Genomic DNA, 15,121 nt, shown 5'->3' with positions numbered 1-15,121 from the left:
TATCCAGTTTGCAAATTAATTCCAATTCAGCAGTCTCTCCTGGAGTCTGTTTCTGAAGTTTTTCTGTTGTAATATCGCAACTTTCATGTCTAATCGAGTGACCAGAGAGATTGAAGTGTTCTCCGACTGGTTTATGAATGTTATAATTCTTGACATCTGATTTGTGTCCATTTATTCTTTTACGTAGAGACTGTCCAGTTTGACCAATGTACATGGCAAAGGGGCATTGCTGGCACATTATAACAGAAAAACTTCAGAAACAGACTCCAACGAGAGACTGCTGAATTGGAATTAATTTGCAAATTGGATACAATTAACTTAGGCTTGAACAGAGACTGGGAGTGGTTGAGTCATTGTAAAAAGTAACCTATTTCCACTTGTTTATTTCCCCCCCCTCCCCCCGCACTGTTCCTCAGACATTCTTGTTAAACCCTGGATTTGTGCTGGAAATGGCCCACCTTGATTTTCATACACATTGTAAGGAGAGTGATCACTTTAGATAAGCTATTACCAACAGGAGAGTGGGGTGAGGGGAGAGAAAACCTTTTGTAGTGATAAACACCCATTTTTTTTCATGGTCTGTGTGTATAAAAACATTCTCACTGTATTTTCCACTGAATGCATCTGATGAAGTGAGCTGTAGCTCACAAAAGCTTGTGCTCAAATAAATTGATTAGTCTCTAAGGTGCCACAAGTACTCTTTTTTTCTATTTTCAAAGTTTCAATTTTTATTACCTTTTGTATTATAATGAATCAGGGTGATGTTAGTAGCTTTTAACACCTAAATTGATGTATGAAGACAAAAATAGGTTCTTATTTTAATATATCTTTTCTAGAAGATGAGATTAATTTTGAAAAGCTCACTCGAAGACCTGCTTCGGAGGGAACAACCCTGAGAGTGGAAGACCTTGTGAAGCAATATTTCCAGACAGCAGAGCAGGTAACTTCATTGTTGTGTTTTTAAGTCCTGGGTGCATTTATGAAATCACACATTTGATTGCTATGGTGATAGGGTTTTTTCCCTGTGGAGATTTGACAGGGCTCTGTCCTTTGTGCCCTTTCTTGTCTCGCTCTATATCTTATCTTTGGGTAATCTCGTCTGCAAACACAAATTCAGTTACCCTCTCTGTACTGAAAACTCACTTGTCTCTTTCTATCCAAACTGAAATATCTGCTCGCTCTCTCTGACATCTCATCCTCGTGGATGTCTGGCTATCAGCTCAAGCTCCACATGGCTTAAGCTGAGCTCCTAAACTCTCCCTCCCGCCCCTCAACTTCCTTTCTTGATCACTGTGGACAGTGCCAGCATCCTGCATGTCACTCAGGCCTATAACCTGGGTCCTGTTTGACTCAGATCTCGCTCTCTACGTGCTCATGTACAGGCTTAGCGTCTCTAAGATATATGCTTTCAATCCATCCACACAGCTAAAATTCTTGTCCAGGCTCTTATCATCAATATCTTTCTCTTTGGTCTTGACAAATGCAGTCTTGTCTTACTCAGTCAAAATGATGCTACTGAGATCATTTTCCAAGTCTGTTGCTTTGACCATGTTGCCCCTCTGTTTGCATCCCTCCACTGGCTCCCCACCCTTCTCTGTTGCATCAAGCATAAGCTGCTTGTCTTAATTTTCAAGGCCCTTCATGGTCTATCCCCATCATACCTATCATATCTTATTGGCTATTGAGATGTTAACTCTCTCTCGCTTCAGATCAGCCTGTGGCACCAACCTCTATCTCCCACTTCGTGTTTTCTCTCATGCTTGGGAGGAGCTCCCAGTCAACATCCGCAAAACTAACAACTTATCCTCCTTCAAAAACCTCCTCAAAATTCTCCTTTGCCAGGATGGCAACAAAAAACTTGACAACAGTTAGTCACTGTGTTGAGCCTATCATGCTGACCAGTATTGGCTCGTTGTTTCCTTGTATTCTATCTATATCCGTCTCTTGTCTTGTACTAGATTGTAAGCTCTTTGGGGCAGAGACTGTCTTTTTTTGTTTGTTGGTTCGTAGGTCCCTAAGTGCTACTGTAATATATTCATATTCTTTTCTCTCTCTCTCTCTCCCTCTTCTCTCTTCCCCCATCTAAGCCACCTGAAATGAGTATAAATTGTAGGGTTGTCGTGCGGTTTAACAAAATTAATCATGTGATTAAACAATAATAGAATACACTAAAGTTAAATATTTTTGGATGTTTTCTGCCTTTTCAAATATACTGATTTCAATTACAACACAGAATGCAAAGTCTACAGTGCTCACTTTATTTATTTTTTATTACAAATATTCGCACTGTAAAAAAAACAAAAGAAATAATATTTTTCAATTCACCTAATACAAGTACTATAGTGCAGTCTCTTTATCATGAAAGTTGAACTTACAAATGTAGAATTGTGTAAACAAACAACAACAAAAAAACCCCAAAATGCGTTCAAAAATAAAACAATGTAAAGTTTTAGATCCTGCAAGTCCACTCAGTCCTACTTTTTGTTCAGCCAATCGCTCGGACAAACAAGTTTTGACATTGTAAACACTTCTTGTTTACAATGTCACCTGAAAGTGAGAACAGGCATTCTCATGGCACTGTTGTAGCCAGCGTCGCAAGATATTTATGTGCCCGATGCGCTAAAGATTCATATGTCCCTTCATGCTTCAACTACCAGTCTAGGAGACGTGCGTCCATGCTGATGACTGGTTCTGCTCAATAACAATCCAAAGCAGTGCAGTCCAACACTTGTTCATTTTCTTTATCTGAGTCAGATGCCACAAGTAGAAGATTGATTTTCTTTTTTGTTGGTTCTGTAGTTTACGCATCAGAGTCTTTTAAGACTTCTAAAAGCATGCTTCACACCTCCTCCCTCTCCGATTTTGGATGGCACTTCAGATTTTTAAACCTTGGGGTGAGTGCTATAGCTATCTTTTAGAAATCTCACATTGGTACCTTCTTTGTGTTTTGTCAAATCTGCAGTGAAAGTGTTCTTAATGAATAACATGTGCTGGGAATCATCCTAGACTGCTATAACATGAAATATATGGCAGAATGCGGGTAAAACAGAGCAGGGGACATACAATTCTCCCCCAAGGAGTTCAGTCAGAAATTTAATTTACGCTTGTTAAAAAAATGAGTTATCAGCATGGAAGCATGTCCTCTGGAATGGTGGCCGAAGGGGCATATGATTGTTTAGCATATCTGGCATGTAAATACCTTGCAGTGCTGTTTACAAAAGTGCAATTTAAATGCCTGTTCTCACTTTCTGGTGACATTGTAAATAAGAAGAGGGCAGAATTATCTCCTGTAAATGTAAACAAACTTGTTTGACTTAGCGATTGGCTGAACAAGAAGTAGGACTGAGTGGACTTGTAGGCTCTGAAGTTTTACATTGTTTTGGTTTCGAGTGCAGTTATGTAACAAAAAAAAAATCTACATTTGTAAGTTGCACTTCCATGACAGAGATTGCAGTACCGTACTTGTATGAGGTGAATTGAAAAATACTATTTCTTTTGTTTAGCATTTTTACAGTGCAAATATTTGTAATCAAAAATAATATACACTTTGATTTCAGTTACAACACAGAATACAATATATATGAAAATGTAGAAAAACATGCAAAATATTTAATAAATTTCAATTGGTATTCTATTGTTTAACAGTGTGATTAAAACCACGATTAATTGTGATTAATTTTTTTGAGTTAATCGCGTGAGTTAACTGTGATTAATCGACAGCCCTAATAATATCCACTTTGGATTCAACATTTTTTGAACTAATTAAATATTAAGAATGTACTCTAAATTAGGCACAGTCAAGCTAATCACTTTACCAGATTTTGAAGAAAAATAACATGGTTAATAAAGCCGCTTTTATTCCCCTTCGCTCATGTCCAAACTATAAGTTGCATTAGGTCAGAAACTCTTACTATGGGTATGTCTACGCTACAAAATTAGGTCGAATTTATAGAAGTCGGTTTTTTTATAAATCGTTTTTATATAGTCGATTGTGTATGTCCCCACACAAAATGCTCTAAGTGCATTAGGTGCAGTAACTTGGTGGAGTGCTTCCACAGTACCGAGGCTAGTGTCGACTTCTGGAGCGTTGCACTGTGGGTAGCTATCCCACAGTTCCCGCAGTCTCCGCCACCCATTGGAATTATGGGTTGAGATCCCAATGCCTGATGGGGCAAAAACGTTGTCGCGGGTGGTTCTGGGTGCATGTCGTCAGGCCCTCCCTCCGTGAAAGCAACGGCAGACAATCGTTTCACGCCTTTTTTCCTGAGTTACCTGTGCAGACGCCATACCACAGCAAGCATGGAGCCCGCTCAGCTCACTGTCACCGTACGTCTCCTGGGTGCTGGCAGACGTGGTAATGCACTGCTACACAGCAACAGCAACCCATTGCCTTGTGGCAGCAGACGGTGCAGTAGGCCTGATAACCATCATCGTCATCATGTCCGAGGTGCTCCTGGCCGCCTTGGTAAGGTCGGTCAGGAGGGCCTGGGCAGACATGGGCGCAGGGACTGAAATAGGAGTGACTCGACCAGGTCATTCTCTTTAGTCCTTCCGGCAGTCCTGTTGTACCAGCTTTTGGCGAGCAGCCAGGAGATGAGTATGGCTAGTAGTCCTATTGCACCGTCTGCTGCCAGCCAAAAATGTAAAAGATAGATGGAGTAGATCAAAACAAGAAATAGACCAGATTTATTTTGTATTCATGTGCTCTCCCCCCCTTTCCTCCCTCCCTCTGTGATATCAACGGCCAACAATCGTTTTGGTGAGGTCTGTCAGGGGCACCTTGAAAAGTTTAATGGAGATTCAGTCCTGCCTGAAATACCGGGGGGAGGGATAGCTCAGTGGGTTGAGCATTGGGTTGAGCATTGGCCTGCTAAACCCAGGGTTTTGAGTTCAATCTTGAGGGGGCCATTCTGTGTGGCAGGTTTTTTTTTTCTCCTTGATGTAAAGCCACCCCCTTTTGTTGATTTTAATTCCCTGTAAGCCAACCCTGTAAGCCATGTTGTCAGTCGCCCCTCCCTCCGTCAGACCAATGGCAGACAATCGTTCCGCACCTTTTTTCTGTGCAGATGCCATACCCCGGCAAGCATGGAGCCTGCTCAAATCACTTTGGCAATTAGGAGCACATTAAACACGATGCGCATTATCCAGCTGCATATGCAGCACCAGAACCTGGCAAAGTGAAACCGGGCAAGTAGGCGACATCAGCGCGGTGACGAGAGTGATGAGGACATGTACACAGACTTCTCTTAAAGCACGGGCCCTGGCAATGTGGGAATCATGGTGCTAATGGGGCAGGTTCATGCCATGGAATGCCGATTCTGGGCCCGGAAAACAAGCACAGACTGGTGGGACCGCATAGTGTTGCAGATCTGGAACGATACCCAGTGGCTGCGAAACTTTCACATGCGTAAGGGCACTTTCATGGAACTTCGTGACTTGCTTTCCACTTCATGGAGGCGCAAGAATACCAAGATGAGAGCAGCCCTCACAGTTGAGAAGCGAGTGGCAATATCCCTGTGGAAGCTTGCAATGCCAGACAGCTACCGGTCAGTCGGGAATCATTTTGGAGTGGGCAGATCTACTGTGGGGGTTGCTGTGATGCAAGTAGCCAACACAATCAAAGATCTGCTGATATCAAGGGTAGTGACCCTGAGAAATGTGCAGGTCATAGTGGTTGGCTTTGCTGCAATGGGATTCCTAACTGTGGTGGGGCCATAGACGGAACCCATCTCCCTATCTTGGCACCGGAGCACCAAGCTGGTGAGTACATAAACCTCAAAGGGTACTTTTCAATAGTGCTGCAAGCACTGATGGATCACAAGGGACGTTTCACCAACATCAACGTGGGATGGCCGGGAAAGGTACATGACGCTCGCATCTTCAGGAACTCTGGTCTGTTTCAAAAGCTGCAGGAAAGGACTTTCTTCCCAGACCAGAAAATAACCGTTGGGAATGTTGAAATGCCTATAGTTATCCTTAAGGACCCAGCCTACCCCTTAATGCCCTGGCTCATGAAGCCATACAGGCAGCCTGGACAGTAGTCAGGAGCTGTTCGACTACAGGCTGAGCAAGTGCAGAATGGTGGTAGAATGTGCATTTGGATGTTTAAAAGCGCGCTGGCGCAGTTTACTGACTCATTTAGACCTCAGCGAAACCAATATTCCCATTGTTATTACTGCTTGCTGTGTGCTCCACAATATCTGTGAGAGTAAGGGGGAGACAGAAGAGCACAGGAGGGCGCGGTGCGCATCAGAGAAGCTTTGAAAACCGGTTTCATGACTGGCCAGGCTACGGTGTGAAAGTTCTGTTTGTTTCTCCTTGATGGAAACCCCCCTCCCCTGCCCTTGGTTCACTCTACTTCCCTGTAAGCTAACCACCCTCCCCTCCCCACTTCGATCACCACTTGCAGAGGCATTAAAGTCATTGTTGCTTCTCATTCATGCATTCTTTATTAATTCATCACACAAATAGGGGGATAACTGCCAAGGTAGCCCAGGAGGGGTGGTGGAGAAGGGAAGCACTGGGTGGGGTGGTGGAGGAGGGAAGGACAAGGCCACACGGCACTTCGTAAAAGTTTAAAACTTATTGAATGCCAGCCTTCTGTTGCTTGGGCAATCCTCTGGGGTGGAGTGGCTGGAGGCCCCCCCACCGCGTTCTTGGGCGTCTGGGTAAGGAGGCTACGGAACTTGGGGAAGAGGGCAGTTGGTTACACAGGGGCTGTAGTGGTGGTCTGTGCTCCAGCTGCCTTTTCTGCAGCTCAACTATACTCTGGAGCATATTAGTTCGATCCTCCAGCAGCCTCAGCATTGAATCCTGTCTTCTCTCATCATGCTGCCGCCACGTAGCAGCTTCAGCCCTCTCTTCAGCCCGCCACCTCTCTTCCTGGTCATTTTGTGCTTTCCTGCACTCTGACATTGTCTGCCTCCACGCATTTGTCTGTGCTCTGTCAGTGTGGGAGGACAGCATGAGCTCAGAGAACATTTCATCACGAGTGCTTTTTTTTCGCCTTCTAATCTTCACTAGCCTCTGGGAAGGAGAAGATCCTGTGATCCTTGAAACACATGCAACTGGTGGAGAGAAAAAAAGGGACAGTGGTATTTAAAAAGACACATTTTATAGAACAATGGGTACGCTCTTTCACTGTAAACCTTGCTGTTAACATTACATACATAGCAAGTGCTTTCTGTTACAAGGTCGCATTTTGCCTCCCCCCACCGCATGGCTCACCCCTCCCTGTGGCTGACAGTGGGAAACATTTCTGTTCAGCCACAGGCAAACAGCCCAGCAGAACGGGCACCTTTGAATGTCCCCTTAAGAAAAGCACCCTATTTCAACCAGGTGACCATGAATGATACCACTCTCCTGAGGATAACACAGAGATAAAGAACGGATGTTGTTTGAAAGCCAGCAAACATACGCTGTAGTGCTTTGTTCTGCAATGATTCCCGACTACGTGCTACTGGCCTGGCATGGTAAAGTGTCCTACCATGGTGGATGGAATAAGGCTGCCCTCCCCATAAACCTTTTGCAAAGGCTTTGGGAATACATCCAGGAGAGCTTTATGGAGATGTCCCTGGAGGATTTCCGCTCCATCCCCAGACATGTTAACAGACTTTTTCTGTAGCTGTACTGGCTGTGAATGCCAGGGCAAATTAATCATTAAACACATTTGCTTTTAAACCATGTATACTATTTAAAAAGGTACACTCACCAGAGGTCCCTTCTCCGCCTGGCGGGTCTGGGAGGCAGCCTTGGGTGGGTTCGGGGGGTACTGGCTCCAGGTCCAGGGTGAGAAACAGTTCCTGGCTGTCGGGAAAACTGGTTTTTCCGCTTGCTTGCTGTGAGCTATCTACAACCTCATCATCATCATCTTCCTCGTTCCCCAAACCTGCTTTCGTGTTGTCTCCCTCTCCATTGAAGGAGTCAAAGCACACTGTTGGGGTAGTGGTGGCTGAACCCCCTAAAATGGCATGCAGCTCATCATAGAAGTGGCATGTTTGGGGCTCTGACCCGGAGCGGCCGTTCGCCTCTCTGGTTTTCTGGTAGGCTTGCCTCAGCTCCTTCAGTTTCACGCGGCACTGCTTTGGGTCCCTGTTATGGCCTCTGTCCTTCATGTCCTGAGAGATTTTGACAAATGTTTTGGCATTTCGAAAACTGGAATGGAGTTCTGATAGCACGGATTCCTCTCCCCATACAGTGATCAGATCCCGTACCTCCCATTCGGTCCATGCTGGAGCTCTTTTGCAATTCTGGGACTCCATCATGGTCACCTCTGCTGATGAGCTCTGCATGGTCACCTGCAGCTTGCCACGCTGGCCAAACAGGAAATGAGATTCAAAAGTTTGCGGGTCTTTTCCTGTCTACCTGGCCAGTGCATCTGAGTGGAGAGTGCTGTCCAGAGCGGTCACAGTGGAGCACTCTGGGATAGCTCCCAGAGGCCAATACCATCTAATTGCATCCACAGTACCACAAATTCGACCTGGCAAGGCCGATTTCAGCGCTGATCGCCTTGTCGGGAGTGGAGTAAAGAAATCGATTTTAAGAGTCCTTTTAAGTCGGGGAAAAAAAGGGCTTTGTTGTGTGGACGGGTGCAGGGTTAAATCAATTTAACACTGCTAAATTCGACCTCAACTCCTAGTGTAGACCAGGGCTAAGATGCTAATGCTTTACACTTTCTATTTTCAGATGACATTGGTGTGTATAAAACTTAGGAAAATAGTTCCACTGATGTGAATATGAGTAAGAGTTGGCAGAATTAGGCCCATATGTCCTGATTCTATGAAATGCTGAGGAGTTTGCAGGACTTGGGTCTTTAGAGACTCCCAGTGGTGTTAATTCAAGTAGGCACAGGGTACTCTCTCAAAATGTTATGAAATGAAAGAAAAAGGATTCAGTATTCTGTATTTATCACAGTGTTGGAAGTTTTTAATGTCCTGTTATAACAGCTTGCTATTGCATTAGTTTTCTTTAATTACAGTAATAGCTTAAGCTTTCGTGAGCTACAGCTCACTTCATCGGATGCATACTGTGGAAAGTATAGAAGATCTTTTTATACACACAAAGCATGAAAAAATGGGTGTTTACCACTACAAAAGGTTTTCTCTCCCCCCACCCTACTCTCCTGCTGGTAATAGCTTATCTAAAGTGATCACTCTCCTTACAATGTGTATCATATATCAGCTTATGATACACATTGTAAGGAGAGTGATCACTTTAGATAAGCTATTACCAGCAGGAGAGTGGGGTGTGGGGAGAGAAAACCTTTTGTAGTGGTAAACACCCATTTTTTCATGCTTTGTGTGTATAAAAAGATCTTCTATACTTTCCACAGTATGCATCCAATGAAGTGAGATGTAGCTCATGAAAGCTTATGCTCAGATAAATTGGTTAGTCTCTAAGGTGCCACAAGTACTCCTTTTCTTTTTGCGAATACAGACTAACACGGCTGTTACTCTGAAACCAGTAATAGCTTTTCCATTTTGTGACAGAATTTTGTGACAGATTTCCTGTTAATACATTTATATACGAATTTACTGACTGTCAAAAATAATACTTCCTTAAAAAAATAAAGACAGTTCTAAGTGTAATGCTGGTGCATTTGCTTCATGGGGACTAACAGTTAATTTTAATAGCTAAAAAGGATTTTTTTTTCAAGTGTATTTAATTTAACTGTTTCTCAGGAGAAAAGGCTCCACTGCTTCTGACATAACTCTTTTTATAAAATAGCACCTTAAGCGACAGCTGGAAGATTGGAAAATAAATTAAGTATATATAATGTTCCCGAGTAGAGTGTTGGTGCTGTATTATCACAGACTAAAGAGAGCATGCTATTCAAATGTCAGTATCCTTGCTTTGAAGATCTGGCTACTCTGAAAAAAGAATATTGCAAAATAACATTAGTAATTTCTACATTTTGGTTTAATCAACAGCTGTAGCACTATCCTGGCATGACATAACTAGTAGGAATTACTATTGGTTACAGAAATTACAAACTTCCAGTGTTAGGAGCTATTGATCATTCAGAACACAATATTACCTGTCCTATAATTTTTACTGCTTTCTCGATATGAAATAACTTTAATATAAATATAATAGATTCTGCTTTATAGAAATCCTGAGAATAACTGCTTCCGGTTAATGGAAACATATTGCCAGGAACCAATCTGTCCCATTAATATTAATGTTAATAGGATTCGGATATTAACCACAGGTATAACACTTAGTAGCAACTTTTTTAGAGGAGAGGTCGATCCTATAATTAACTTTCAGGCTCTGAACATGTGCAGCTAAGTGCTTCTGCTGTGTGCCATGGCTTCCAAAGGCATGGACCTAACTCTCATCAATAAAGTTTGTGTGCTGGAGGCCCTACAAAAGCACTGTGCTAAGCAAGTAAGAGTGGCTGAAAGGTTTGATGTCTCCAAAGTCCATTGATTCTTGCATTCAGAACAGCCATAACATTATCAATTCTTCTATTTAAATGATTCATTTGTGAGATGAATTTTACTCTTTTCTTCCATCACTAATCATAATGCTTTTTAGCTTAATTGATCCTTAATTTGTTTTACATAATACATTAATCCTTTAATGCTAAAGGTTCTTGACTAGAAAGAATCTCCTGTTACCTTTTCCTGATGTTATCCAATTCTTTGACTAACATCTTAAAATATTTTTGTGTATTTCTCTTTTCTGAAGAATAATATGACTGTAATACTCTGGGATATATATTGCTGTTTGAGGGAAGTTTTTTGTCTTGGTTTTTGTTTTAACCTTTCCCCCCCTCCCTCTCTATCGCTTACAGAAAGTACAGCTTTCACTCTTGACTGAAAGAGGCATGGGTGAAGCAGTGCAGGAATTTGTTGACAAAGAAGAGAAAGATGCTATAGAAGAGTTGGTGAAATTTCAATTAGAAAAAACTCAGAGGTTTCTTAAGGAACGTCACACCGATGCAGAGGAGGCAAAAATAGATGAGGAGGTTAGTACCAAATTACTCAGTCCTTCTGGTTAGGAGAAGCCTAGGTTGTAGCTCAAGATTGTTGACAGCTTTGTAAGTATTTTGAAGCTTGCACAACACCTGCCTCTAGCCAGTCCCCTCAGTGGTTCACATTCATGAACACACACAAAAATTAAATATATTACTTAAAAGCTGCTTAATCTGTTTTTAAAATTGTATCTTTTAGTTTGATATGTTGCTTCCTACTTCATCTTAGTGGATCATAATAGGATCTTACGTGTACACAGTCTGTCAGTTTTTAAGTATATGTGGCCTACAAGTTAAGCTCTGCACAAACTCTGACTGAGATAACATACATACTGACACATATTGGTAGACACAAATGTTTAGTTTGCCTTTTAAGACTTGGGACCAAATTGACCACTGATGTTTATCAGTCATCTTTGGATTGCACTTGCTCATGCCAATGGTGAATATGGCCATTGGTTAAAACAGTAGCAGCTTGATGACTAGTTTGAATTTAAACTTTTTACTGTAAACAGAGCAGTGGGTCTAGATGTATATTCTGTGATGCAAGTTTTCTCTTTCCATTTTTTCCTTTCTCTCTTTCACCTCCTCCTTACCTTCACTTTTATTTTTCCTCTTTATTCCTGACCTCTACCCATGCTTTCTCTGGGGTCTACTGTATTTCTTCATATCCCACTACCTCTCGTTGCTCTATTGCCCATTCTCTGTTACTTTTACACTTTGCACATGTTGTGACCTTTGAGCTTCCAGACTTACTTCTTACAGCTGAGTTCACAATTCAAGTATGTAAAAGTTCATAAGATGTTACAATAGCATATAATAATAAATGTTGATAGGAAAAGGTAGGAAAGGAAGACCAAATAACTCAATTAGCTTTAACAAAAAGGCTAAGTCGATATAATTTAAAGACTGTGTTAAAATTATGCTTGCTAACAACAGGAGATGTGGAGCCAGAAGTTAATGAGCCAAAACTGGTATACCACATATTAGCCCTAATTAGTAGATTAAAATAACAAGAGGATGGGCAATTCTACCCTTTTTGGATCCTTAAATGAAAGAGATTTTGTGGGGAATGAAAAAAGAAAAACTGGAGGGAAAAACAAACAGAAGCTATGGCAACTGAGTTTCACCATCATGGCTGCTACCCCATGTGTTTTCTGGGACCCCAGGGCTTCATTATCATGGTCCTGAAAGGTGTCCTGACCAAAACAGGACAAAGAAAGAGGAACTCAGATGACATCATCACCTCTACCAGCTCCAACTGAAAGCCAAACACTATGTGGGATAACATTTATTACCATCTTTAACATTCTAAAAGACTGTCAAACAATGGGGCTTTTTTCCATCTAAAAACAGTTTACAGCTAAAGGGAAATAGAACAAGAGATGCTGTTAAAATGGAATACTTTACATTTCAGTTGCTTTAACTGTTTTCCCTTCTTTTTTGTATCTTTAATAAAAAGGTAAAAGGATTTTTAATAGAGTATTTGTCATGGTGCTAAACAAGCTGAGGTCTCTGTATCTTAAGGCCCAGACCTTGTTTAACATTGTTTAATGTTAGATAGTGACTATGTTATGGTAATGCCTTTTGCCTGTATATTCCATCTAAAGTAATGCATCTCCTTTCCTTTCTACCCCATATCAAGCACGTTTTCAGCCAGTGCTGAGCTTTATTGCACTGGCTCACATCCCATGAAATGTGAGATTCATGGGCTGCATGCAGCGTTGGCCTTCCTGCCTCCTATGGATTTTGAACATGTTGTTGGGCTTCCTTTGTTCTCACGCTAGATCGAATGTGAGAAGAGCACCAGCCCCATGATTTTTTCTGCAGATGCCCGTTGCTGGCATGCTCTACTATCTAATGGTGCCAATAAGTAGTAGTGGGGATACAGACCTACGTCGAGCCTTCAATCTCTGGTGGTGATTTCTTTTTACTAGGAGTGGACTAGGTTAAACTATTCTACATTACTTAATGATTTTTTATTTTGCTTCTCAAAAAGAGGTGTCTCTATATCTCTTGTGTATTCTGGACTCATCCTATTACAAACATATCTCAAATGTATTGTTTGTACCTGGTAATATAATTGTTGCTCTTTACAGTCAGAAAAGCCTTCCTGGTAAAGCGTTCAATAGTGATAATACCATTCTATTTCTGTTCAAAACAAATCCAGTAAAATAACAGACATTCAGTTGATTTCTCTAAAAATCTAAGTTCACCACTAAGCTATTAAAACAGGAACACTTTTTTCTTGGAATTTTTGTGTCTTCAGGTATTGTACAGTCCAGACTATTAATTTGGTCTTATATTTTATATTACTGTGATCTAGGTGCGAAAATTTAGGGAGACCAGAAAAGAAAATATTGAAGAGGAAGAGGAAGAAGTTCGTGAGGTAATTCCCCTAAAACAGAAATGTAAGGTGTAGAATGTGTCTTTATTGATGTTGCATGAGTGGAGCACTGTTGTCTTCTATTAATGTATAATAGAATAAATAATAGATACATTCTGTATCACCCAGGCCTAATTGTTCAAGAAGGATGAGAGAATTCTGTGGCAAGTTTTGTTGATTTCTGTGAAAGAGAGAGATCCCACAAGGTCTTGTGTGGGATGCAGAATTGCAAATCACCTGAAAATATCCTTGTGTATGATATGCCCTCAAAGTCACAGCATGCTTCTGGTTTAAAAGTCAAACAAAAAACATTCTGAATTTGGATGTCCGGTTTACAGTTCTCTTTAGATTACAAATAACAAATTTTTTTGTTTTTCTCTACATTATAAAGTCACTACAGTTTATTTTTAAAAGGTAAAAATCCCAGATTATATCGCTATTCATCTGGGTCAAAACAAACAGTTTCATTGTAGAAGACACAAGAACGTGTCAATAAATTGCAGAATAACTAAGCAACTATCAAAAATTATGCAAATCGTGAAGAAATTCAAACATAAATATCCACTTTGCTATGTATAATTTGCTTATGTGGACTCTCTTCCTGGTACATAATTGTGGGACATAATCCCACGCATAAAACCTATATTAAGACTCCTAATAAGTGAAGTCCCAGAATCTATTAAATTGACCTTTATGTAAGTGGTTTTGCAATTACTGTGGATTTTTTTGTTTGACAAAAGGATACCGGGTTTCTGTTCTGTCTTTTGGCAGCAGCCTCGTGCTGTATATCTAGGGAGACATATTGAAGCATAGAATGTATTCAAAAGTCCAGAGTAAAGTATTTAATAGTCCATTTATGCAGGGTATATTTATGAGAGACAGAGCACAAAATAAATGGCCTAACTGGAGCCACTGCCCAGTCATCCATATGACTGGTATCATTTGGGAGACAGCTCTGCCAAAAAAACCAACCTCGGATCCATAAGATTTAGACAAGCAATTGCAAATTTTCAACCCAAAGTTAGCAGTGCCTGAGCAGTCCCAGAAGCAGTGAATTAATGTCCCTATTGATGAACTACATTTCAGGCAGATGTCTGAGTCTAATGTTCATAGTGTTTGTAGTCAGGTTGGTCCCAGAATATGAATAATTTAAAAAAAGAACGAGTAGATTTCCTGATTTTTTTTTCCTTTCTTCCAGTGTGTGGGAGCATGTAATGGATTTGGGTTGTTTTTTTCTGAGGTGGTCCATTCTGGAGTATTGGAAGTGAAGGAGAGAGTTCCTCAATTTTTCTTCAGTCCTCCTGCAAAGCTGTTCAGAATCTAATGTCCATTTATCTATAAGGAGGAAAATGTCTACTTGAGCAATGTATATTCGGGTTCACCACCATAGAATTAGATGTGATTGGCAAACTCTGGGCGTGTCAAAATCAGCACTTAGTTTTCAGCAAGCCAGGGTGTAAATCTCCACACTAGGCTGTCGTGTGCTAAAAGTTCCCTCATATGTGCTTTGATCTATCCTGCTTTGAAACAGGAGTAAAGGGCACTAAAAGTTCCCCGGTGAAAGGCAGTAGGGTCCACACAGATACTTAGTGTGTGGCAGGCTAGTGTGGGGTAGATTTATACCGCAGCTTGCCATTAACTAAAGTTTTTGTGTAGACAGGTCCTTTCAATAAGCAGTGCTGAACTCTAGCTTAAAGCTGTGTTTCAGATTAGTGAGGTGAAAATTACAAATACTACCTAGTCAGGAGGCCCTTTTG

The 15,121-nt window shown here is 41.3% G+C and overlaps 1 protein-coding gene across 1 annotated transcript in view; it reads left to right on the top strand.

The window, feature by feature from the left end:
• MRE11 (MRE11 homolog, double strand break repair nuclease) overlaps nt 1–15,121 on the top strand; it is a 50,034-nt gene that overhangs the window by 15,713 nt on the left and 19,200 nt on the right. The window contains exons 11-13 of the mRNA XM_073337399.1: nt 837–940; nt 10,799–10,972; nt 13,305–13,367. Coding sequence (XP_073193500.1) covers nt 837–940; nt 10,799–10,972; nt 13,305–13,367 — 341 coding nt within the window. The remainder of the gene's footprint in view (nt 1–836; nt 941–10,798; nt 10,973–13,304; nt 13,368–15,121) is intronic.

The sequence above is a fragment of the Lepidochelys kempii genome, chromosome 1, assembly GCF_965140265.1.
Source record: "Lepidochelys kempii isolate rLepKem1 chromosome 1, rLepKem1.hap2, whole genome shotgun sequence".
NCBI classification, from domain to species: domain Eukaryota; kingdom Metazoa; phylum Chordata; order Testudines; family Cheloniidae; genus Lepidochelys; species Lepidochelys kempii.
The sequence above is the reverse complement of the archived record's forward strand: the minus strand, read 5'-3'. Positions and strand labels throughout refer to the sequence as shown.